Source organism: Leuciscus leuciscus (genome assembly GCF_965113295.1).
Source record: "Leuciscus leuciscus genome assembly, chromosome: 3".
NCBI lineage: Eukaryota > Metazoa > Chordata > Actinopteri > Cypriniformes > Leuciscidae > Leuciscus > Leuciscus leuciscus.
In genome coordinates, this window is record NC_138727.1 from 61308338 (window position 1) to 61336303 (window position 27966).

Sequence of the window (27966 nt, forward strand, 5' to 3'; positions counted from 1 at the left end):
CTGAGTTTCTCTCTCTTATGTTTTTAGTCTTGCCGTGTGAGATGAAGGAGATCTTGACTTTCACTGGTTATAAAGGAGGAAAAGTTGAAATACGCTGTCCCTATGAGTCTAGATATGAAGAGAAGAATAAGTATCTCTGCAGAGGAGAGTGTCCAGTACTCAATAAAGACATTCCTGTTGAATCTGGATTTCCAGCTAAAGACAGGAGATTCTCTCTGACCGATGACAGAACGACCCACATCTTCACCGTCACCATCACTGATCTGAGAACAGAGGATCAAGGCAAATACTGGTGTGGTGTGAAGATACTTCTACAACATGATAAATACACAGAGGTTTACCTGCAAATTAAACCTGGTAAGTCAGAATATTCTGTATGAGTGAAGTGGACAGTGCACATAGATATGGTGTAAAACACATATAATCATTACTAATATATCAGTAACATTAGAGAGGTCTGTGTGTGTCTGAGAGAGCGTTGTATCACCTGTTGTAAAAATGTAAAGAGGCGAGATAATAGAAACCACAGTATCCTCTGCAGATGATGATGAGCGAGTGTTCACACCACAGACACTGACCAGCATCACTTCCTCACACACAACACTGTCTCAGTTATGGAGAAATCGCTCATTCAAAACACAAAGTAGACATTATCTGTACACAAAAGTTCAGGACTTTATGCAGTAAAATACATTTTCATTTTATATTTATTCTGTTATCAAGCTTTGTTAACAGTGAAGTCGTTCACACCAAAACACAGCTGACATGATTTACATTAGATTAGATTGAATCTGATAAAACAGCCCATACTGTCACTATAACAGAGACTCAATGATGGACATCAGTACTGCTGTGCCATAAAGAGTTTTTGGGATATTAAATCTCTAATTTACTATGGTAAGATGCTATCAGCCTTTTGAACTTATTTTCAAGATCATCATCTGATTGTAAAATTATAAATGATGATTTGTTTGTTGTTTGCAGTCTAGAATACTATAATTAACAAGTGTTGCTGGTCACACACACAGCATTATATTTGCACCACACTTTTGACATCAGTGAAGCGTTAATAACAGCTGTTTCATATAAAGTTCAAAGTGGTCACATGACTGGCCACAATATGACTTCTTCTGAAATGCATGCTCAATATATGCAACCAAACAATCTTAAATAGTTTTTATTTTGCAATAACTGCATACAGACTGTCATTTAGATTTCTACTGTCATCATCTATATATTATGTATCATAAATTAAACCCAATGTTTATTTGTGCTTCAGACATATCAGAGAGGAGGTCACGTAAACCAACCACAACAGCTTCAGATCACATGACTAAACCAGCAACTGAAGATAGTGAATCCATCAGACCCGTCACATCTTCAACCTCATCACTACCACCTTCATCTTCATCTTTACCACCTTCATCATTATCACCAAAATTACAACTAGGTACATATTCTGTTACTTACAACAATCCAACTCTCCAGATTTCCTTAGAAACAGCACATTTGGGATTATTTTCATCTGTTTTTCATGGTTTTTCAACAGTCAACATTATGGCATCGGTTATGGTGATAATGATGGTGTTTGGATTGTCATTGTTTGCTTATTTCAGTTTGAGACAAAAGAGACAAGGTAAAACTGTCTTTCTCTCTGTCAAAAACACATTATTTTATATGCTTAGCTATTTTTCACCTTATAGGCCTATATAACATTTTCATAACTGGACTTTCACATCCCATTTTGTCCCAATCTGGTGTCCTGAAACAGGAGTGTGGATGAAAGGTGTCGCTCATTTCTCGGCTGAAAACCTGCTGACTGAAAAAGTGAGTTTCATTATGTTTGAGTTTGTAACCGTTAACTTGTGGATGCTAATCATCTTTCCTGTTGACCATGTCCTTGCTTATCTCTTTCTTCTCTTGTTTCAGGACACACACACTGTCTGTCATTATGAAGAGATCATGTGCACAAACACTCATGCTGGCTACAGTTTGGGCCTTCCAGTGTTTGGTGAACACGACGCCTCTGATTCTCTCACCTATTCAACGGTCATATTTCAAACTATAGATCATTCAGACAGGACTTCAGTACGGCAGGAAATAAATGCAACTAGTTAGTCCATGATGACCTTTTAAAACTGAGTGACACTGTTTGGTTACATGTCTGAATCCATGAGCATTTTCGCTGTTAAAAACATGACACACTCAAAAAAATACCTCATCAGTCGAATGTATATTAATCATGTGGCAAATTTCCACATAAAATGATTACATTAATAAAGCTGTATGTAATCATGTCTGTTGGATGTAATCAAACTATTTATATTTGAATTATCACAATTACATTGACCTAATGTAATTTTCTTGAAAATTAAACTCAACTATTAGGGATGGGGCCGATCCGATCCAGTATCGGTATCGGACCCAATACCAGCGCAATTCACGTATCGGATTTTCCCGATCCAACCTGCGGAGATATCTGATATTCATGAGTCATGTCTGCGCTTTAAAGTTGTCTGCTGAAATCCAAAAGTGATTACCGCCGACTAGTCTGCTAGCTGGCTGCAAACTGCGGAATGGATTCCCTGAATGGAGGCCCGGCTCAATGAGACACAGAGTTATGAGACACGCCCCCGCTCAGGAAATCCATTCCGCAGTTTGCGACTAGCCAACAACGTCCGCTGTGTGGAAATACTTCACACTGGAAACACCGCAGAGCAAGACAGCAAAATGCAATGTTTGGGAAGCCATATTCAGAGCTCGTTGAAGCTCCCTCGCGTCGTACAACCATAGACTGTAAAAAATATGGACAAAGCGTCTGTGACGTCACCCATAGACTTCTGAAGAACGGTTTTGAGGCCGTTTATGGGGGGTATGGGCGGCGCCATATTTCAATACAAATGTTCAGAAAGGATAACTTACAGGTATGATGTGTTGTGTCAGATCATGGCCGAGACGTCAAATTTCAGGAATTCCACTCGGCGCAGCCTATGCTCGTTGTCAGCTGTCAATCAAGCTGTCAATCGCGCCCTTATTTGTCATACATTTTATATCTAAATACGATCTAAACTAACGAGTTAGAAAAAAATTCACCCCCCTCACAGTTGTCAGGCACTCGGAACCTATCGAAAAATACAATAAAAGTCCATGGGACCAACCTGTAAAAACATGAATTTATGCTGTGAAAACGGACATTTTAATATGGGGGCTATGGACATTTGCTCCCTTTTGGGACCTTCCCCTAGCGGATTTTCGATGTATTGCAGTTTTTCGCACTTCCGGGTAGGCTTCATTTTTCAGATTAGAATGTTGCCGCTTGCGTACAACACAACGAACGCAAACATTTAAAAAAGAAACACGTTACTGTGCGTTCACACCAAACACGAATAGCGCGTCAAATTCGCGTCTAGTTGGACGCTTGAATATTTTGAATCCATTCGTGCATCCAGAGACAATTGACGCGCATAAAAAGCAAACGTTTGAAGCGAAATTGACGCGCGTCTGAGGTTTGTCTGTTTGCAAGATGCTGATGTTGATCGAGCATTCATCGAGAGAGTTAATGTTACCGCATCGGAGCGAGGATCACTTTTCAGATAGTGTGTGTGTAAGATATTTACACTTGCTATAGTTGGGGGACTCGGACTCGGACTCGAGTCCGTACTCGAGTCCAATTTTGAATGAACTCGGACTTCCCACATGGAAAGAACCTATATGTGGATATATGCACATATATGAAACCTATATGCAGCATATATGTGCATATATGCACATATATTCTGCATATATACAGCATATATGCACATATATGATAATATATATGCTGCATATATGCGTATGCCACATATAGGCAAAACTGAGGTGCATATATGTGCATATACAGGCCATATAGGTCTCCTGTATTGCTTCTTTATATCCACATATAAGCCCTATATACAAGATATGCCTCCTAGCTCATGGCAGGATGGTCATTTTGTAGCTCATATCTCACTTTGGCAACTGTCATACATGATGCCTAGCTCTGATAGGCACATCTATCTATTCGAAGCTCACAGAGCTGAGAAGATCAAAAAGATATATTTTTTTTTCTGTTCAGTTTTTTGTCTTATTTTTGTTCTTGTACTATTTGATTGTTGTTAAGTAAATAAATGATGTACATTTCTACATTTTGGGCTTTTATTTATGTTGCCTACACTGTAAAAAAAGTGTAATTTTACAGGTAATGGTCTTTTTTTTTTTTACAGGATTTTACCATTTTGTCATTATAGTGAATGCCTGTTATTTTACATATTTACTGTAATTTAAGGTCCACTATTAAATTTACAGGTAATTGATTGTATTTTGGTTTTACATCAATTTTACGTTTTTTTAAAAGGAACTTGTCTGTATTTTTACAAAGTAATATTTTACAGATTTTTTCTGTGAAATTAGAAAACAAAGAAAAGAAGGTATAACTGCAGAAATCTGCATCTATTCAATATGTTGTCCTTACAGATTATTAAGCATGTGGGGGTTAAAGTGAGTTTTTTAAGGTTAAATAATAGTATTTGTACATAGTAGCCTTAGCCTACCCTACATAGGCTACAGTAGGCCTGTATTGAATTATTTTTTATTGCATAGGCTATAGTCTTTTAATTTTTTAATTCTTGCAAATAGATAGTTCTTGCAAATAGATGCTCATTTTGATCATTATTTCATTGTCTTATTCTCCCATAATTTCATGTATATTTTATTAATATTTTTCCAAATCTCCGTTGCTGCACATTCAGGGCTTTGTGTGTGTGTGTGTGTGTGTGTGTGTGTGTGTGTGTGTGTGTGTGTGTGTGTGCGTGTGCGTGCGCGCGCTATGATGCAGATTCAAATTCGCCCCCATTACGTTTCCGCTGTTTAGTCCCGCCCACAACGGTTAGCTGTTCAGTCGAGTTTGGAATGGATCTGTAAGCGGGAGATTTGAATTCTACTCTCGTGAAGTGGATTTTGAGATTAACAGTGGTTCAAAGCAATCGTATTCGTCGAGAGCAGCCGTGAGCTGGAGCTCTGTTGTCAGTCAGTCCGTTTGGATCACTGATCTATATAATGTCATATAGATCAATGGTTTGGATTCTTCGGAAATAACGCCCTTTTCAGTGAGCCTGGTTCGTCGCAGCGGGTGCGGTAAAGTAGGTTTTATGTTGGACATTCGTTAGACATTCGCCAAGCAAATTAAGGGACTGTCTCAAAACTGCACACACACACACACACACAAATAAGCATTCCAAGGTGCGAAACCACGCAAAGCATACTAATAAAATGTAAAGATGTGAATTAAGTGGACAACCTATTTTTTGTCAAATAGGCTTAGATAGTTTTAAGCTGTGCATGGGATATTCACTATGAATGGGTACATGGTTATTACATTGTACTCCCAAAATTTCATTTTATCTTATAGAAACAGGTGATATCACACCACCTGGAATGTATTCACCAACCCTTGGAGCACACCATACATGACTTGAATTTGGAAAATGTCATTTAGTCTATTTCTAATGATTTTTCGAAATACGCAAATCTATATAACTTCCTGGTCATGTGACCTGATGATGTCACACCACCTGGGATTTATTCACCAACCCTTGGAGCACACCATACATGACTTGAATTTGGAAAATGTAATTTAGTCTATTTTTAATGATTTTTTGAAATACGCAAATCTATATAACTTCCTGGTCATGTGACCTGATGATGTCACACCACCTGGGATTTATTCACCAACCGTTGGAGCACACCATACACGACTTGGATTTAGGAAATGTCAATTTGTCTATTTTTAATGAATTTTTGAAATCCGCAAATCTATATAACTTCCTGGTCATGTGACCTGATGATGTCACACCACATGTAATGTATTCACCAACCCTTGGAGCATACCATACATGACTTGGATTTGGAAAATGTCATTTCGTCAATTTTTTATGATTTTTTGAAATACGCAAATCTATATAACTTCCTGGTCATGTGACCTGATGATGTCACACCACCTGGGATTTATTCACCAACCCTTGGAGCACACCATACACGACTTGGATTTAGAAAATGTCATTTCGTCAATTTTTTATGAATTTTTGAAATCCGCAAATCTATATAACTTCCTGGTCATGTGACCTGATGATGTCACACCACATGTAATGTATTCACTAACCATTGGAGCACACCATACACGACTTGGATTTGGAAAATGTAATTTAGTCAATTTTTAATGAATTTTTGAAATACGCAAATCTATATAACTTCCTGGTCATGTGACCTGATGATGTCACACCACATGTAATGTATTCACCAACCCTTGGAGCACACCATACACGACTTGGATTTGGAAAATGTCATTTAGTCTATTTTTAATGATTTTTCGAAATACGCAAATCTATATAACTTCCTGGTCATGTGACCTGATGATGTCACACCACCTGGGATTTATTCACCAACCCTTGGAGCACACCATACATGACTTGAATTTGGAAAATGTAATTTAGTCTATTTTTAATGATTTTTTGAAATACGCAAATCTATATAACTTCCTGGTCATGTGACCTGATGATGTCACACCACCTGGGATTTATTCACCAACCGTTGGAGCACACCATACACGACTTGGATTTAGAAAATGTCAATTTGTCTATTTTTAATGAATTTTTGAAATCCGCAAATCTATATAACTTCCTGGTCATGTGACCTGATGATGTCACACCACATGTAATGTATTCACCAACCCTTGGAGCACACCATACATGACTTGGATTTGGAAAATGTCATTTAGTCAATTTTTAATGAATTTTTGAAATACGCAAATCTATATAACTTCCTGGTCATGTGACCTGATGATGTCACACCACATGTAATGTATTCACCAACCCTTGGAGCACACCATACACGACTTGGATTTGGAAAATGTAATTTAGTCAATTTTTTATGAATTTTTGAAATACGCAAATCTATATAACTTCCTGGTCATGTGACCTGATGATGTCACACCACATGTAATGTATTCACCAACCCTTGGAGCACACCATACACGACTTGGATTTGGAAAATGTAATTTAGTCAATTTTTAATGAATTCTTGAAATACGCAAATCTATATAACTTCCTGGTCATGTGACCTGATGATGTCACACCACATGTAATGTATTCACTAACCCTTGGAGCACACCATACACGACTTGGATTTGGAAAATGTCATTTCGTCAATTTTTAATGAATTTTTGAAATACGCAAATCTATATAACTTCCTGGTCATGTGACCTGATGATGTCACACCACTTGGAATGTATTCACCAACCCTTGGAGCACACCATACACGACTTGGATTTGGAAAATGTCATTTCGTAAATTTTTTATGATTTTTTGAAATCCGCAAATCTATATAACTTCCTGGTCATGTGACCTGATGATGTCACACCACATGTAATGTATTCACTAACCCTTGGAGCACACCATACACGACTTGGATTTGGAAAATGTCATTTCGTAAATTTTTTATGATTTTTTGAAATCCGCAAATCTATATAACTTCCTGGTCATGTGACCTGATGATGTCACATCACATGTAATGTATTCACCAACCCTTGGAGCACACCATACACGACTTGGATTTGGAAAATGTCATTTCGTCAATTTTTTATGATTTTTTGAAATACGCAAATCTATATAACTTCCTGGTCATGTGACCTGATGATGTCACACCACCTGGGATTTATTCACCAACCCTTGGAGCACACCATACATGACTTGGATTTAGAAAATGTCATTTCGTAAATTTTTTATGATTTTTTGAAATACGCAAATCTATATAACTTCCTGGTCATGTGACCTGATGATGTCACACCACATGTAATGTATTCACCAACCCTTGGAGCACACCATACACGACTTGGATTTGGAAAATGTAATTTAGTCAATTTTTTATGAATTTTTGAAATACGCAAATCTATATAACTTCCTGGTCATGTGACCTGATGATGTCACACCACATGTAATGTATTCACCAACCCTTGGAGCACACCATACACGACTTGGATTTGGAAAATGTAATTTAGTCAATTTTTAATGAATTCTTGAAATACGCAAATCTATATAACTTCCTGGTCATGTGACCTGATGATGTCACACCACATGTAATGTATTCACTAACCCTTGGAGCACACCATACACGACTTGGATTTGGAAAATGTCATTTCGTAAATTTTTTATGATTTTTTGAAATCCGCAAATCTATATAACTTCCTGGTCATGTGACCTGATGATGTCACACCACATGTAATGTATTCACCAACCCTTGGAGCACACCATACACGACTTGGATTTGGAAAATGTCATTTCGTCAATTTTTTATGATTTTTTGAAATACGCAAATCTATATAACTTCCTGGTCATGTGACCTGATGATGTCACACCACCTGGGATTTATTCACCAACCCTTGGAGCACACCATACATGACTTGGATTTAGAAAATGTCATTTCGTAAATTTTTTATGATTTTTTGAAATCCGCAAATCTATATAACTTCCTGGTCATGTGACCTGATGATGTCACACCACATGTAATGTATTCACCAACCCTTGGAGCACACCATACACGACTTGGATTTAGAAAATGTCATTTCGTCAATTTTTAATGATTTTTCGAAATACGCAAATCTATATAACTTCCTGGTCATGTGACCTGATGATGTCACACCACCTGGGATTTATTCACCAACCCTTGGAGCACACCATACATGACTTGAATTTGGAAAATGTAATTTAGTCTATTTTTAATGATTTTTTGAAATACGCAAATCTATATAACTTCCTGGTCATGTGACCTGATGATGTCACACCACATGTAATGTATTCACCAACCCTTGGAGCACACCATACACGACTTGGATTTGGAAAATGTAATTTAGTCAATTTTTAATGAATTCTTGAAATACGCAAATCTATATAACTTCCTGGTCATGTGACCTGATGATGTCACACCACATGTAATGTATTCACTAACCCTTGGAGCACACCATACACGACTTGGATTTGGAAAATGTAATTTCGTCAATTTTTAATGAATTTTTGAAATACGCAAATCTATATAACTTCCTGGTCATGTGACCTGATGATGTCACACCACTTGGAATGTATTCACCAACCCTTGGAGCACACCATACACGACTTGGATTTGGAAAATGTCATTTCGTCAATTTTTTATGATTTTTTGAAATACGCAAATCTATATAACTTCCTGGTCATGTGACCTGATGATGTCACACCACCTGGGATTTATTCACCAACCCTTGGAGCACACCATACATGACTTGGATTTAGAAAATGTCATTTCGTAAATTGTTTATGATTTTTTGAAATCCGCAAATCTATATAACTTCCTGGTCATGTGACCTGATGATGTCACACCACATGTAATGTATTCACCAACCCTTGGAGCACACCATACACGACTTGGATTTAGAAAATGTCATTTCGTCAATTTTTAATGAATTTTTGAAATCCGCAAATCTATATAACTTCCTGGTCATGTGACCTGATGATGTCACACCACATGTAATGTATTCACTAACCCTTGGAGCACACCATACACGACTTGGATTTGGAAAATGTAATTTAGTCAATTTTTAATGAATTTTTGAAATACGCAAATCTATATAACTTCCTGGTCATGTGACCTGATGATGTCACACCACATGTAATGTATTCACCAACCCTTGGAGCACACCATACACGACTTGGATTTGGAAAATGTAATTTAGTCAATTTTTTATGAATTTGTGAAATACGCAAATCTATATAACTTCCTGGTCATGTGACCTGATGATGTCACACCACATGTAATGTATTCACCAACCCTTGGAGCACACCATACACGACTTGGATTTGGAAAATGTAATTTAGTCAATTTTTAATGAATTTTTGAAATACGCAAATCTATATAACTTCCTGGTCATGTGACCTGATGATGTCACACCACATGTAATGTATTCACCAACCCTTGGAGCACACCATACACAACTTGGATTTGGAAAATGTCATTTCGTCAATTTTTAATGAATTTTTGAAATACACAAATCTATATAACTTCCTGGTCATGTGACCTGATGATGTCACACCACCTGGGATTTATTCACCAACCCTTGGAACATTTTTACAGGTTTTCAATTTTTTATTTTTTTCTAATTGATATTAAAAGAGGAATTTGACAAAGCTGTGAAATTAGATTGATTTCACAAGTAATGACCATTCACATTAAGAAATACATGTTTTGTCATATTTTCATAGAGGAAAAAGAAATTAAGTGCATACAGTTAGCTCATGACATCCCTTTATTGAAGAAAACATACAGAAGTTAAACAATCAAGAGATTTATTTAATTTTCGTCTGTTTCTTTAAATATTAACAAATGTGAACTTATGGTATTGGGATTTTGTAATATCACCATTATGTAGGCTAGTATAACAGTGAAAAAAGTAGTTGCATGTCTTATAACTGTAAAACCAAATGCTATATTTCAAAAGGCACCAGAGTTTTTACTAAAATGCAATTTTCATGTTAATAACATACACTGTAAAAAAAAATCCTAATTTTACAGAAAATAACTGTGATTTTTTGACGATCATTTTCTTTAATTTTAAATTGTACTCAAAACACTGTAAAATTACAAATAATATCTGTAAAATAAAAATTCAGCTGTTATTTTAGGTATTGTGACATTAATGACAAATTACAGTAATTCACATTTTTTATACAGAAAATTGATTGTATTTTTCATACAGTATTTTTTCTGTTTTCTTAAATTACATAAAAATGTATGTAAAATTACAAATATAATCTGTAATTTAACAGAAACAAAACAGTTAAATGATAAAATCGTCAAATGAGTGTCAGCTCCCCAAAAAACTGTAAAACATCCTAAATTAAATAAACTGAAAAACACTGTTATTTTACAGGTATTTCCTGAATAATCACGATCAAATACCTTCATTGTAAAAAAAAAATTGTAAAAAAAGGGTCAAATGACTGACAGCTGCGGCTGCCAAACAAAAACCATAAAATTAAAGTAAAATATTCGAATTTAAATAAACCGAAAAAACACTGTTATTTCACAGGTATTTCCTGTATTATTATGATCAAACACCTTCATTGTAAAAAAAATCGTACAAAAAGGGTCAAATGACTGGCAGCTGCGGCTGCCAAACAAAAACCATAAAATTAAAGTATAATATGCTAATTTAAATAAAGTGTAAAAAAATTTAAAATAAATTTGATGTCACCATGATTGAGATCAGCGTCTGCTTTAGTTGGGCTCATGACCCTTGAGTTTATAACTTTTATTTTTCTCTAGCTGCTTTAACTGTGTATTTGATACACGTTTGTTATAGCAATAAATACTGGAGAAAATATCAGATGATCTTGGTTAATCATTGATGATGTTATAGTCATCATATGATGATCTGATTCACTGATGTGTCAGTCAAATCTCTGAATATATTAGCTTAGATTACATAATATGTAGATGGAATTGAGCTTTTTTCAAAGTCTATAAATGTCTTAATTTTATACATGACCCTTGAAATATTGTGGCATCAGTATTATAACACTCTGGAAAAAAAAGATATATTGTACAGAAAAAGTTTTGAGCTGGTTCATTTTTTTAGTATAGAGACATCAAGAATCAACATATGAAACTCAACAATGGTGACAACCAACAAAGCCTTTTTGTGACTTTATAGTAATTCAGATTTTTTTTCATTGTCACCATTATTGTGATTCATACACTGATTATTGATGTCTGAATGAGTCTATATGATCCTGTCAAAACATTTTCTGTACAATGACTTAATAAAATCTGAGTATCACAGCACTGCAAGATCTTCTATAGCAGTTTAATCATGCAAAATGAACAACTACTATTTAACCACTTAATCAGATATTTAATTTCAGGTAGTACTAATAAAGCAGGACACTACATAATGATTAGTATCACTAAAAAGTGATCAACATCATCTGATCTGAGGTTATCTTGGATTGCTACAATTACTAATATGCATCAGTGACACACAGTTAATGCAGCCAGAGAAACATTAAAGTTAAACACTAAAAGTTCAAGAGCCCAACTAAAGCAAACACTGATCTCCATCATGGTGACATCAAACTTTATTCTTTTCAATAAAACTTCAACTTCTAAACATCTGTTAATTCTCAATAAGAATGTTAGTATGAAAGAAATAAAGTCTGGATTGTAATAAGTGAAGATGCTGAGATCCTGAGAGATCTGGTAGTGTTTAATGTTCTGTTGGGGTTTAAAGTGTTTCTGTATGGTGTGTTTCGTGTGTCACCATTGTGTTGAAGAGTAGAGCCTGAGCTTCAGTCCAGGATGAGTAGAGAATCACTGATGATATGCTGCATGTTGCTTTATTTAACAGACAGTAACTGTGTAGTTGCTGATGCAGTGACGTATAGTAGGGCTGGGCGATTTAAATCGCGATATTGTTATGCGCATCTCGTCAGTAAAGCCGGTTCCTTGATTAGTAGTAAATCTCCATCACCTGTCAGATGGAGCGGCATTTAGGGCTGAGGAGATAATTAAGTAATTAATTTAGTGATGATTGAGCATTATTGAAGACACCTGATGTTAACAAGCAGAATCACTGAAGAAGAAAATCACAAATTGTAAGTTACCATTAAGGTGATGGGTGTTTGCTTTAGTTGGGCTCTAGACCATTATATGTTTACTTTAATATTTACTGTTGTTTGTCTGCTGTTATTGATTTATAACAGTTAAATGAACAAAGTAAAATGTTATCTTATAGTGTTGGTTATGTTTTGACAATCATGCTGTGATCTGAAAAAGGAAACTTACTGAGATAGTTTGGCTTAACTTGTTAGCTGCAGTTTAGTGATTCTTCAGCCTATGATTATCAGTACTTTACTTATAATTCAAAATATTTAATAAACATTGTTCTGATCAAAAGACAATCAGATAAATTCATTTAAAACACAGACATCAATAATCAGCCTGTGAATCTCAACAATGGTGACAATAATAAAGCATGTTGCAGTGGCTGGCACCAATCACAACTCATTAATGGCTCCCATCATGCATTGCGGTATGAATAAATTATGATCTGAATTGTCTATGTAATTTACTTTTCCTAATTGAATATTCTGCTCCTCACCATTGGTGAGATGCATAGACTGAATCTTGAAATCTGTGCTTAAAAGAATGTTTGTTTTTTTAAACAACTTTTAAGAAATCCTTTATATTATATGAAAATTTCTGGGCATTTATGCAGATTCACTAACCAACAACATAAATCGAAGTCAGAAAGAAGGATTTTAATGAGTTCAGTGATCAGAAGTTCAAATGATGATTGTCATAACATAACCAACACCATCAGATCACTTTTTTTCTTTGTTCAACTGGTGATTATAATTCAGAAACAACAGACAAACAAAATCTAAAGTTAATAATATATGGGTCAAGAGCCCAACTAAAGCAACCATTGTATAACGGTAACTTACAATTTGTGATTTTCTCCTTCAGTGATTCTGCTTGTTAACATCAGGTGTCTTCAATAATGTTTAATCATCACTAAATGAATCACTTAATTATCTCATTAACTTAAACACTCTTGAGTGTGGACTGAGTTTTTGCTGTGTACAAAGAGCCGTAGTTAACTGACAAGCTGAGCCATATCGCATTAATTTTTTGCTGGCGATACGTCCGCGATATTAATGCGATATGGCTCAGCTTGTCAGTTAACTACGGTTCTTTGTAGTAAATGCCGCTCCATCTGAAAGCAGGTGATGGCGATTTACTACTAATCAAGGAACCGGCTTTACTGACGAGATGCGCATAACAATATCGCGATTTAAATCGCCCAGCCCTACCCAAAACTTATCTGGCCGCGTCACTCTCACTAGGAACCGGCAGGAATCAAGCACGTCTCCCCTGGAGTTCTTAAGCCTGTTTTATGCTTCTGCGTCGAACTGCCGCCGTAGCTACGTCGTAGGCTGTGTGTAGCGCGCGTACCCTACGGCGTACCCTGACGTGCACCTCTCCAAAAATGTAACAACGCGTCAATTCTACGCGGACACAAGCGCTGTGATTGGTCTGCCAGAACCCCTCCCTCGGGGTTTCACACGCTCCCTAGGTACGCGTCAACGCGGACAACGACACAGAAGTATAAATTAAAACCAACACGTTGCCTACGGCGTATAGGCTCCGGCGTAGGTCCGACGCAGAAGTATAATGAGGCCTTTAGTCTAGCCTCCCACTTATCAGCCAATCAAAAAAAAGAAAGGGGCTACACATTAGCCAATCAGAAAATAGCACTATTGTATCTGGGTAAGATTTAACGCAGCAACCAATGAAAAAAAAGCATATACTGGAATTGTTCATGTGATTCTGCTACAACGTCTTCCGAACGTTTCGTTCCCCCAGAGAAGAAACCACTCGAGCTCCGAGCATCACTTTGAGCACAGAGTAAGTCATGATCTCCTGTTTTAATGTTACAACAAATTCACAACTTGTTTGACACAAACAGTGACAACTTGACTGCTGTTAGAGAATGTTTCCCAGATAATCAGCATCAGTTTTTCATGAGTGTCTGTAACTTAGCCAGCAGTTTTACAGCCTGTTCACTGACAACACCTGCTCAGAACAAGTAGTCTAGGCCTAGTCATATTTTCGTTATCACACGATGACTGACATATTGTCACATTATAAACATCTCTCTCTCTCCAAATAGGCTTAATAATTTTATTAGCACTAAATAAATTAAAGTGTATTGCATAGTCGATATTATAGGTCACTTTTAAAATCATGTCATATTTTATAATTATATCCTGGCCATGGATGCATTAATCATTGCATCTGTCTTTCTCTTTCAAAGATATCAGGTAAAAAGTAATTAAGCATCCACTCATTCGCCCTGAGAGGAGAGGCCCCTAAAAAGACCAGGTTAGAGGATGCTGGCCCAGAGAAGGGGGCGAAAAGGGTAGGCCCATTAGAGGAGGAGACAGAGGAGGAGACGCAGGTGCAGGTGGAAGGCAACAAGTCCAAAAAGGCAACAAACACTTACAATAAACAACACCAGTCATAATTTTTATCTCTCTCTCTTTCCCTCTCAAACACACACACGCACATGTGGAAATTGAATAAATTTGTATTTGGTATTTGAGCAATTATTAACAAAAACAAACACACTAATAATAATATTATTAATGAAACATCCCCATTTATGTGATGTATGTTGTTTTTTTGGTTAGTGTATTTATATTTATGCCACGTGTTTTTGTGTCATGTTAATATCAAGTCAATGTTTTCGTCACTTTTAGTTGATCTTTGAATAAACTGCACATGAGTTCTCAACTACAACTTGCCTCAGTGGACTACGTTACAAACACATGTGACTAGAAGTTTTGCCATGTTATTTAAATTAAAACAATACTGATGCATCTTTTTAGATTTCCTTTGCCATATTATGAAGTAATCATATTTACTGAATAATTTCATTTATAATTCATTCCTCTACCTGAAGACCTGACCCTCCAGCTGTGGATAATCAACCAATACATGTTTATTTAAAGGTAGAGTTGGCAATTTATCATAAACACTATTTGTTATACTGGTTGAATCACTCTTCACATCCTGATAGCAATCAATAATAAAAAAAAAATATGTATACCTTCTGTGGAAATCTCAGGACCAAAACATTTTCTTTCAATCATTGCATTCGGTCCTATATGATGTCCTACCTGCCTGTCAACACATGTGTTTCCATACCTCGCACAGACGTCACACTGTAGACAGACGTCAGTCACAGAGCAGCACAAACGAAATAGTGGCCGCCTTTACAGTTACTCCAGAACCAAAACAACCAGCTCACCATGGCCTAACTGTAATAATGAGATGGCAACCAGTAGGGCTGGATGATTAATCGAAAAGTAATCGAAACCGAAATTCAGAGCCTGTAACCGACGTAATTTTACCAAGTCGGTTATTTCGTTTTTTTAATCCTATTAATATTTCCGCCTACTGTGTGTGTACTTTCCCCTTAAAACATATTACCGCGTGTGTAGTCACTTGACTCCGCCCCGTCCCTGAACGCGCGTCTATTTCGCTTCAAACGCTCGCTTACGCGCGTCCTATTCGCTTTGGACGCGCGAATGGATTCAAAATGTTTAAGCGTAGAACTAGACGCGAATTTGACGCTCTATTCGCGTTTGCTGTGAACGCAGCATAATGAACAGGCTGCGATGTCAAGATTGCAATGCTGGAATGTGTGTGTCAGAGAGAGAGAGGCACGGGCGCGATCGAACAGTGGAAACATAAAAACATCATTCGTCATTATAACATCAACGTCAATTTGTTCATACAGGACATCATTAAAACTGCAAAGTGTTCAGCCTACTTATATTTGTGTAAAACATTGTGCTTTTGTCAAACTGTAAACTCTTGTCAAACTGTAACCTACAACTGTCACCCAACCAAAATCACACACACACTGTGTACATTTTTTTAAATAAAATTTTCAAAAAGCAAAAATGATCTCATCTTTTGGACATTCATCATATTGCATTGGTTTTCATTTCTTGTCCTAAAACAGAGCACTAATCTTTTTATTTTTAAGTTACACATTCTACATTGATTAAAAAATAAAATCAAATGTTTTTAATGGTAGTATTATTTTATACAGAAATAAATTATTTATAATTCAGATGAGAAGTTAAAGTTAATTTAAATTTTAAGGAAACAAATATATTGATCTGAAATATAGCAAATTAATTTTAAATTCATTCAGGTTACCAAACATATCTCAAGGCCTTTTGAATAAAGGGTGGCAGTCTTTCATTATCAACTGTTGTTGTGGATATACTGGAGAAGTATTTGTTCTCCATTTGAGTGAGATGTTTTTATGTGGCTAATTGAGGAAAGTGCTTCCATATATTTTATTATTAGTAGTATTAGTTCAAGAATAAAATAAAGATATCGGATTGATATCGGTATCGGCAAATAGCCAAAGCTGCGGCATCGGTATCGTATCGGAAGTGAAAAAGTGGTATCGGGACATCCCTAACTCTTTCATTAGAAAAAATAACCATGAACGTATTTACAGTATAAGCCTTTTTTTTTTAAATAATCGTTCAATAATCGTAATTGAGGTAACTTGTTTGATTAATTGCGATTATGATTTTAGCCAAAATCGTCCAGCCCTAGCAACCAGTGACGTTCTACCAGGAGCTGTTCTCGTCTTCAGATTCAGATTTATGCGTTTCTGTCAACTTTATCAACGCTGAAATGAATCTGCAGCAGTCAGGTGGTACAACTAGAGCTCTATAAGTTGTTTATGCTCATTCTTATTGTAATTTAATGTGCTTTGAAACAGGTAAATTAACACCATCTCTCGTGACACTTTGCAGACTTTGCTCTGGCTGTTCGCGTTCATGTGTTTTGCAGGAGGCGTGGCTTTGGAGACGTTCTGAAGGGAGGGTGGGATCTCATGCTTTCAAAGCTAGCTTGCTATTCCTAGCCACTCCAATAATTGCCTACCTTACCTCTAAATGTTGCTGGGTTGTTCGTGCCTAAGTCTAAAGACCAGCCTAATTTAGCAAAACTATTATTTTAGGGACATTGCAAGATACAGTTTTTTTTATTATTTTTTTTTTATTATATGATTATGATGAAAGCTTTGTGAAACTGGACAGCAGACATTTACTCCGTCCAGCACCAATTACGAACATTTCCTATCATGTGAAAGGCAATCGAGCCAATCAGAGTAGGTATGGGGTGGAGTGACAATGCTTACCTGAAATTAATGGACTGCATCTTTTAAATCTGAGTGGAGGCAGAGCATTTGAGTCACGTGCAGAACTGAACAGTACAAAACTGACGCAAGCAGCTCCGGTGAAGGACAGTGCATCTGAAACCTAGATGACACAAAGACATCCACGTCTCTGTAAGTTACCAAAATCACACATGAAATGCGCAGAGCTTGTTCACAAAGCATGGTTTCACTGAATAACCTGGTTTATGGGTGTTACGTTCCACGTGCGTTTCGCTGGCGTGGGAATGATGTTTTCGCTCGCTGATGCACTACACGTGTGTTGTGCGTTCATTGAGTTTTCTTTCTGTTTGTGCCCGCCTCTAGGTCGCTGTGACTGGCTGACTCATCTGTCAGTTATCCTTAGGGCGGAGCACCAGAACCAATCAGAGGCAGTCCAGCTGGTTTAAGAGAGATGGCGGGTTCATTCACTTCTCTCTCTCCCTCTTTTGTGGCAGCAAGCTGTTATGCGGCGTGCTGAGTTTTTGTGTACTCCTTGAGAGTTTTTGTCTGTTTAATCTAATCTACCTGGAGAAGTGTGCTATGTGCTTTAGTGATTATATTTATATTTAGTAACTTATTCGTATTACGTGTGTATCACTATATGAGAATATAACAAGAGTTTTCAGCTGCAAAGCTATTTTGGGAAGGAACATCAGGTCAGAATATCGCGATATACATTTTGCCCGTAGCTGCTTTTGTGTATATACACACCAGGTAAGAGGTGAGCGCCAACCCTTGTATTTTTATTATTAGTCAGGTTATTTAGGCGCCGGAAGCGCGAAGATTTCGGTTTGTTTTCTGCATTTTTCTTTGGTTAGGTTTAGGGATTTGTTATGTTTTGTTATTTCCTTTGGCGCCACTTAAGTTCTTTCCCATTTTCCTTTTTATTTTATTTATCATTGTACATAGCCCACAGACATATAATTGCTTTGACTGGATTCAGTGGCTACGGCTTGTTGTAAAATAAAACTCCAGTCAAATTTCTCTCTCAGAAGTTGTCTGTCACGTTTCCTTCCACCACATTCCACACTCCAGTGGTGTTTTAATATCCTTAATGTTATGTATATTTCCTAGACACTTTAATATCGTAACATTAAATGGGGGCTCGTCCGGGATAATAAAATATTGATAAATAAAAATATTAATATGTATATTTTTCCCGAGATATTGATTACTGCTGGTGTGAGTGGTGGAAAGACCGTGTTCAGTTTTTTTTTCTGTAGAGTGTTAGTGCTCGCAAGGTAGTGATTAGCGGATGGGCTGTTTTGGGATTTGGTTAATAATTTTGATAGGAACAAGCATGGCTGATTTTGATTTGGATGCTTTCGTAGGTTCACCCTCAGTGGAAAAGCTTGGTAAATGTAGAAAAGAGGATCTGTTGTATATCGCTGCTCATTATAAAATCGCTGTCTCGAAACAGTTGCGTAAGTTAGAGATTAGGTCTGCTGTATCTTCGGGGTTGGTGCAATTAGGTGTTCTAACGCTGTCTGTGTTACGATTCATGTCTGTGTTCCCCTGTCTCATTCTATGTTTAGCAGTTCCCCGTTATGTTGATTAGTTTTCCCAGGTGTTTTTCATTAGCCACGCCCCCTTGTTATCTTGTTTAGCTGGTCTGTCTGTGTATTTAAGCCCTGTGTCTTGTTTCAGTGTTTGTGGGTTCTTGATGTTGAATGTTGTTCTGTTCCTGAGTCCTGATCTTGAGTCTGTCTGCATTTGTGAAGATCTGGGTTTATTTAATAAAGTGCTGCATATGGATTTGGATCCTGCTTCCTCCTTTGATTCTACCTCAACGTAACAGAAGAACCCACCAAAGATGAATCCAGCAGCACAAATCATGCTTCTCCGTCAAGGAGATCGAACCATAGAGAAGTACGTGGTTGACTTTTTGGAGCTTGCTCACCAGACTTGCATGGAAGAGTTATGCTTGATGATATTTTTTCGGGGAGGACTATCTGAACCGTTTAACAATCTTATGCCATTGCATGACTGTAGCTGGACTCTGAAAGAGTACATTGTTTTGGCCCTGCAACTGTTTTCACCCTTTTATGTGAGTTTGGCATCTGCTGAACCTGAGCTTCTCCACGTCAGTCCTGCCGAGCCAGAGCTTCACGTCAGTCCTGCCGAGCCAGAGCTTCACGTCAGTCCTGCCGAGCCAGAGCTTCACGTCAGTCCGGTCGAGCCAGAGCCAGAGACAGTCGCCTGCCCGGTCGAGCCAGAGCCAGAGACAGTCGCCTGCCCGGTCGACCCAGAGCCAGAGACAGTCGCCTGCCCGGTCGAGCCAGAGCCAGAGCCAGAGACAGTCGCCTGCCCGGTCGAGCCAGAGCCAGAGACAGTCGCCTGCCCGGTCGAGCCAGAGCCAGAGACAGTCGCCTGCCCGGTCGAGCAAGAGACATTTTCCCCGCTGGTCCCGTCCAGCCCAGAGTTTCCTTCGCCGCTGGTCCCGTCCAGCCCAGAGTTTCCTTCGCCGCTGGTCCAGTCCAGCCCAGAGTTTCCTTCGCCGCTGGTCCAGCCCAGCTCAGAACCCTCTTCGCCGCTGGTCCTGCCCAGCTCTAAGCCCTCTTCGCCGCTGGTCCTGCCCAGCCCAGAGCCGCCATCGCACCTGGTCCTGTCCAGTCCTGACCCGCCCTCGCCGCTGGTCTCGTCCAGCCCTGACCCGCCTTCACCGCCTGTCTCGTCCAGCCCTGACACGCCTTCGCCGCTGGACTCCTCCTACCCAGAGCCTAAGCCCGTTAACCTCCCCAAGAGCAGTAGGTCCCGCGATGAGACCATGGAGGCTGAACTACCGGCTCCTCCCTGGCCGCCCGAAGGGTCTTCTCCGCCGTGGCCGTCCGAGGGGTCCTCTCCTCCCTGGCCGCCTGAAGGGTCCTCTCCTCCCTGGCCGCCTGAAGGGTCCTCTCCTCCCTGGCCGCCTGAAGTGTCGCCTGCGCTGCCCGCTCCGCCCTGGTCGCCTGTGCTGCCTGCTCCGCCTGCGCTGCCCGCTCCGCCCTGGTTGCCTGCACAGCTTGATCTGCCCTGGCCTCCCGTCCTGCCGCAGTTTCCAGGCCCTCTGCCGCTCCACGGGCCTGGCCCTCCATCCCGCCCCCGGGTCCGCCTCCTTTCCACCACCCTCCTGAACTATTGTTTTGTTTTGAGGGGCGTCAGGAGCCGCCCATAGAGGGGGGGCTATGTTACGATTCATGTCTGTGTTCCCCTGTCTCATTCTATGTTTAGCAGTTCCCCGTTATGTTGATTAGTTTTCCCAGGTGTTTTTCATTAGCCACGCCCCCTTGTTATCTTGTTTAGCTGGTCTGTCTGTGTATTTAAGCCCTGTGTCTTGTTTCAGTGTTTGTGGGTTCTTGATGTTGAATGTTGTTCTGTTCCTGAGTCCTGATCTTGAGTCTGTCTGCATTTGTGAAGATCTGGGTTTATTTAATAAAGTGCTGCATATGGATTTGGATCCTGCTTCCTCCTTTGATTCTACCTCAACGTAACAGTCTGCAGGTGTCGGTGAAGTTGCCGCTGAAGCTGACGGTCGCTTTGGTGAGGAGGAGCGGAGCGAAACTGCTGAGGAGGTGGTCTCCGAAGCCAAGGCTGTTTTGCCGCCCTCCGATCCCTTTTCTCCAGGCTCGGATGGGTCTGGAAGTGGTGCGCGACTAAAAGTTCGCTTAGCGCGAGTGCAGGTAGAGGCACGCGAACGTGCAGAAAGTCGTCGGCTGGAGGCAGATATGAAGTTCCGACTTGAAATTCGCAGACTTGAAATTGAAGCGGACACACAGATTAAGCTGCGTGAACTTGAGATAGCAGCTAAAAGAACACCGGCCCCGGTTATACCACCCATGCACTCGAGGTCTGCAGATGCTGGCTCGACAGGGAACACTTTTGAGGTTAGCAGACACATCTCTCTCGTACCACAATTCCGAGAAACAGAGGTTGACTCGTATTTTAATGTATTTGAGCGAATTGCGTCCACACTTCAGTGGCCTAAAGAGGTCTGGTCGTTGTTGTTACAGTGCAAACTAACTGGTAAAGCTCAAGATGTTTGTGCTACATTATCTTTAGAGGATAGCGTGACTTATGAAGCAGTGAAGGCTGCAATATTGCGTGCTTACGAGCTTGTACCTGAAGCCTACAGGCAACGGTTTAGAAGTCATCGGAAGAATTCTAATCAGTCATTTGTTGAATTTGTGAGGGAGAAAAGCGTCTTGTTTGACAACTGGTGCACTTCGAGTAAGGTAAATGATTTTAAAGACATTCGAGAATTAATCCTTTTAGAAGAATTCAAGAATTGTTTACCTGAGCGTGTTGTCGTTTATTTAAACGAACAGAAAGTGACATCGGTATCACAAGCTTCTGTCCTTGCAGACGAATTTACATTGACACATAAAAATGTTTTTATTCCTGCACGTTCTGAGAGAGCTACGCCATTTCAAGTGAGTTCGAATAATTCATCGCATCCGAAAACTGCTACTGTGAAATCGAAAGAGGATCGTGAATGTTTTTATTGTCACAAACCCGGTCATTTGATTGCAGAGTGCTTTGTGTTAAAACGAAAACAATCGAATTCTGTGCCTAAAAGCGCTGGCTTTGTAAAGTTAGTTGATTCTGTTGAAACTGAGCGAAATGATAAACCTGATTCCAGCTATGCACCGTTTTTGCTGGAAGGGTTAATTTCTGTTACAGGAAACTCGGAGGAGCAAATACCCGTGAAACTACTCCGTGACACTGGGGCAATGCAGTCATTTATTTGTGCTGATGTACTGCCGTTTTCTGATCAAACTTTTTGTGGCAGTCATGTCCTAGTGCAGGGCATAGAGATGGGTCTTGTTCAAGTCCCGTTGCACCAGATTCATCTAGAGTCAGAACTGTGTACAGGTTTTGTGAAGGTAGCCGTTCGTGAGAGTTTGCCTGTATGTGGAGTACAGTTCATTTTGGGCAATGATTTAGCCGGTGGGAAAGTCATGCCATTGCTGGAGGTATTTAATAATCCTGTTGTGTCGGACCAGCCTGATGAACTGGCAAAGTCTTTTCCTGAAACTTTTTCAGTCTGTGTAGTCACACGAGCACAGTCTCGTAAGACGGATGCTGAAGATTTAGCTACATCTTTTATTGCACCTGTTTTTATTAGTGACGCGTTACCCGATGAGAATAAGACTGTTAAAAATGTGCCTGTTTTAAACACTTCTGATGTAAAGCCGCGTGTGACGCGCGAGAGAGTTATTGCTGCTCAGCATGAGGATGAGAGTTTACAAAATTGCATTGCCGCTGCTGTACCACCGGAGAAGGCACGAGAGAGGAAGACTGCCTATTTTATTGAGAATGGTTTACTGATGCGTAAGTGGTGCTCTGATGTTTCTGATGAGGCTGAATGGACTAATGTGTATCAGATTGTGGTTCCAACCTGTTACAGACAGCAAGTTCTATCTCTAGCTCACGATCACGATCTGTCAGGACATTTAGGAATCAAGAAAACTTATTATAGAGTTTTAAGACATTTCTTTTGGCCTCGATTAAAAACTGATGTTACACGTTTCTGTCGTACCTGTCGCATCTGTCAGATCACTGGCAAACCGAACCAGGTAATTCCCAGTGCTCCACTCGTGCCTATTCCAGTGATAGGAGAACCGTTCGAACACGTTATTGTTGACTGTGTTGGGCCTCTGCCTAAATCTAAGACCGGTAACCAGTTTCTGTTGACTATAATGTGCACCGCAACCAGATTTCCTGAGGCAATTCCTTTGAGAAAAATTACAGCACCTGTTGTAACTAGAGCTTTGGTGAAATTCTTTTCTACGTTTGGTTTACCCAAAGTTGTGCAATCAGATCAAGGCACTAATTTTCTTTCGAAGATTTTTACTCAAGTATTATCCAGTTTAAACATAACTCATCGGATTGCAAGCCCTTATCACGCTGAAAGCCAGGGGGCGCTCGAACGTTTTCATCAAACGTTTAAGTCAATGCTCAGAAAGTATTGTATGGAGACAAATAAGGAATGGGATGAGGGTGTACCGTTGCTCCTATTCGCGATCAGAGAGGCAGTTCAAGAGAGTCTTGGATTTAGCCCTGCTGAGTTAGTTTTTGGACACACTGTCAGAGGACCCTTGAAGATGCTTAAGGAGGACCTGATGTCTTTTGAGTCTAGCCCATCACTGAATGTGTTGGATTATGTGAGCAAGTTCCGTGAACGATTACATAAGGCTTGTTCGGTGGCAAAAGAGTCACTCGAAGTTGCGCAGAGAAAAATGAAATGTCTTTTTGATCGTAAGTCCGTACAGCGTTCCTTTAACAAGGGCGACAAAGTGTTGGTGTTGCTGCCTATGGTAGGCTCCGCGTTATCAGCACGGTTTTCTGGACCATATGAGGTGGTCAGAAAAATTAGTAATACAGACTACGTAATCGGAACGCCCGATAGAAAACGAAAGACTCGTGTGTGTCACGTGAACATGCTAAAGACCTTTTATTGCAGAGGAGCTGTCCAGCCTGATGTTTCGCCGGCAGAGGAAACTGCTGTTCCTATGTCATCTCCTGCTTCTGTCTCGGTAGCATGCGCTGCCGCTGAACTCGCTGATCCCGAGGATGGAGTAATTATACGTCATACTCACCAGCAATGTGCACGACTTAAGAACTCTGAGGTAATGTCTGACCTTACATCTTTTATATCGCATTTAACTGAACAACAAGGATGTGATATTGTGCAGCTAATCAATGATTTTCCTGCTTTATTGAATGATGTACCTTCTCGCACCACAGTTTTAGAGCATGATATTAATGTGGGTGATGCTGTTCCGATCAAGCAACATGCGTACCGCATGAATTCAGTGAAGAGAGACCTTATGCGGAAAGAGGTTGAGTATTTGTTAGAGCATGGGTTGGCTCAAGCCAGTTGCAGTCCCTGGAGTTCTCCGTGTTTACTGGTACCGAAGAGCGACGGCACTGCTCGATTTTGTACTGACTATCGTAAGGTTAATGCCTTAACAGTACCAGATTGCTTTCCATTGCCGCGTATGGAAGATTGCATTGACAACATCGGTTCGGCTCGTTATGTCAGTAAACTAGATTTATTAAAAGGGTACTGGCAGGTACCGCTTACGGCTCGTGCTTCTAACATCTCCGCCTTCGTGACACCCGACAGTTTCATGCAATACTCTGTGATGGCTTTCGGCATGCGTAACGCACCGGCTACTTTTCAACGACTCGTAAATCTTGTGTTGTCCGGGGTGCCTAAGTGTAACACATATCTTGATGATTTGGTAGTTTACTCGTCCGACTGGTCAGAGCACATCTCTTTATTGAGAACTGTTTTCGAGCGATTAGAGGAAGCTTCGTTGACCTTGAACTTAGCTAAATGTGAATTCGGTCAGGCTACAATCACGTATCTGGGGAAGGAAGTGGGTCAGGGGCAAGTACGCCCAATCGAAGCGAAAGTCACTGCGATATCCGAATTCCCTGCTCCAACCACCCGTCGAGAACTTCGTCGTTTTCTAGGGATGGCCGGCTATTATCGCAGTTTCTGTAGAAACTTTTCGACAATTGCACAGCCGTTAACTTCACTCCTCAGTCCGTCTCGAAAGTTTCTGTGGTCTGCTGAATGTCAGCATGCTTTTAACTCGGTTAAAGATCTTTTGTGTAATGCACCTGTTTTGGCCGCTCCAGACTTTGATTCTGCTTTCAAACTCGATGTGGATGCGAGTTATGTGGGTGCTGGGGCTGTGCTAATTCAAGGAGATAAAGATGGTATTGACCATCCCGTCTGTTATTTCTCTCGCAAGTTCAACAAACACCAGTTAAACTATTCGACGATCGAGAAGGAGGCATTAGCGTTGCTGATGGCCCTTCAACATTTCGATGTGTATGTTGGATCGAGTATTAGCCCAGTTACAGTGTTTACCGATCACAATCCATTGGTTTTCTTGTCTCGCATGTATAATCAGAATCAACGTTTGATGCGCTGGTCTCTGATTATGCAGGGATACAACTTAATTATCAAACATAAGAAAGGCGTAGAAAACGTGATCGCGGATGCACTGTCTAGAGTTGCCTGTTGCGGCGTCTGAGTACATTCGTTTGAACAACTATATGTTAGTTTTTTTTTTCTACATATAGTTGGTTCTTAAGGGGGAGGGTGTTACGTTCCACGTGCGTTTCGCTGGCGTGGGAATGATGTTTTCGCTCGCTGATGCACTACACGTGTGTTGTGCGTTCATTGAGTTTTCTTTCTGTTTGTGCCCGCCTCTAGGTCGCTGTGACTGGCTGACTCATCTGTCAGTTATCCTTAGGGCGGAGCACCAGAACCAATCAGAGGCAGTCCAGCTGGTTTAAGAGAGATGGCGGGTTCATTCACTTCTCTCTCTCCCTCTTTTGTGGCAGCAAGCTGTTATGCGGCGTGCTGAGTTTTTGTGTACTCCTTGAGAGTTTTTGTCTGTTTAATCTAATCTACCTGGAGAAGTGTGCTATGTGCTTTAGTGATTATATTTATATTTAGTAACTTATTCGTATTACGTGTGTATCACTATATGAGAATATAACAAGAGTTTTCAGCTGCAAAGCTATTTTGGGAAGGAACATCAGGTCAGAATATCGCGATATACATTTTGCCCGTAGCTGCTTTTGTGTATATACACACCAGGTAAGAGGTGAGCGCCAACCCTTGTATTTTTATTATTAGTCAGGTTATTTAGGCGCCGGAAGCGCGAAGATTTCGGTTTGTTTTCTGCATTTTTCTTTGGTTAGGTTTAGGGATTAGTTAAGGATTGTTTTGTTATGTTTTGTTATTTCCTTTGGCGCCACTTAAGTTCTTTCCCATTTTCCTTTTTATTTTATTTATCATTGTACATAGCCCACAGACATATAATTGCTTTGACTGGATTCAGTGGCTACGGCTTGTTGTAAAATAAAACTCCAGTCAAATTTCTCTCTCAGAAGTTGTCTGTCACGTTTCCTTCCACCACATTCCACACTCCAGTGGTGTTTTAATATCCTTAATGTTATGTATATTTCCTAGACACTTTAATATCGTAACAATGGGTCTTGAAAATAACTGAACAGTGTGAGTAAGTAAATGTAAACGTAAGTTTAACTTTATTAAGGACTCAAATACAGGATTGCCAACTGTATTCTAATGCTGTGTGAATGTATGTTATTATATTTGAAAGGATTCATGGAAGTTGCATATCCTCATCTAGATGAGCTGTTAGTGATGACGCCGATTACCTGCTAGTTGTGACTAGTGACTAGTAAATTGTTTACTTCTTTACTTGTTTCCACTGTTAGCATGTTTGTAGGCCTGTGCTGTAGCAAGTGCAGGTGCATCAGCATTTGCAACGCATTCTCATCCTAGGGCGTCATATACTGACGCTTTTGACATTTCGTCTACATCCAACGCACATGGCACCCTTTAGCGTCAATATGAGACGCAGATAGCTTTGTTCGGTTATGGGTAGGTTTAGGTCTGGGTTAGGGTTAGACCGATAGGAGGCGCCTTCTGGCCCATATCTATCTGCGTCTCATATTGACGCTAAAGGGTGCCATGTGCGTTGGATGTAGACGAAATGTCAAAAGCATCAGTATATGACGCCTTGGGATGAGAACGGGCTGGTATATACGGTATGTGGAATAAATGCAAAACAGTTTAGCAGTTACTGCCACTTTTGTCATTTTTCATTTTTTGCATTTTCTCATTTTTGTCAGACAAACACCACATGAAGACACACTTTGAAAAATGAACAATGCCAAAGTAATATTGAAAATTCCATCCTCTCATTATGGACACTAATGTCATTATTAGATCATACTGACACCAAGTGAGCAAATATTCAGGTTAAACACAATGTTATATTTTTGAATGGTGCACGTTGTCTCTTAGCTATGATCAGTGTTGATGAAATATATTATCAGACATATTTGTTCTTAAAAGTCCTAAATCTTTTCTAAGTCAAGACTGAGTTTATTTGTGTCTGCTAAATGAATAAATGTAAATGTAAGATTTAATTTATTCAATGAAGATGTCAATAGAGGGAGCTCCAGCTGCAAACACTGTATTTCATAGAGAGGAGAAGCAAGAGAGAGAGAGAGAGAGAGAGAGAGAGAGAGAGAGAGAGAGAGAGTGTGTGTGTGTGTGTGTGTGTGAGAGAGAGAGAGAGAAT

The 27966-nt window shown here is 39.6% G+C and overlaps 2 protein-coding genes across 2 annotated transcripts in view; one reads left to right on the plus strand and one right to left on the minus strand.

Moving 5' to 3' along the window:
• The window catches only part of LOC309493687 (piggyBac transposable element-derived protein 4-like), a 203653-nt gene that overhangs the window by 66720 nt on the left and 108967 nt on the right, over positions 1-27966 (minus strand). The gene's annotated exons all lie outside the window — the stretch shown is intronic.
• LOC309493754 (polymeric immunoglobulin receptor-like) overlaps positions 1-27966 on the plus strand; it is a 140074-nt gene that overhangs the window by 119 nt on the left and 111989 nt on the right. The window contains exon 2 of the mRNA XM_082162981.1: positions 28-357. Coding sequence (XP_082019107.1) covers positions 28-357 — 330 coding nt within the window. The remainder of the gene's footprint in view (positions 1-27; positions 358-27966) is intronic.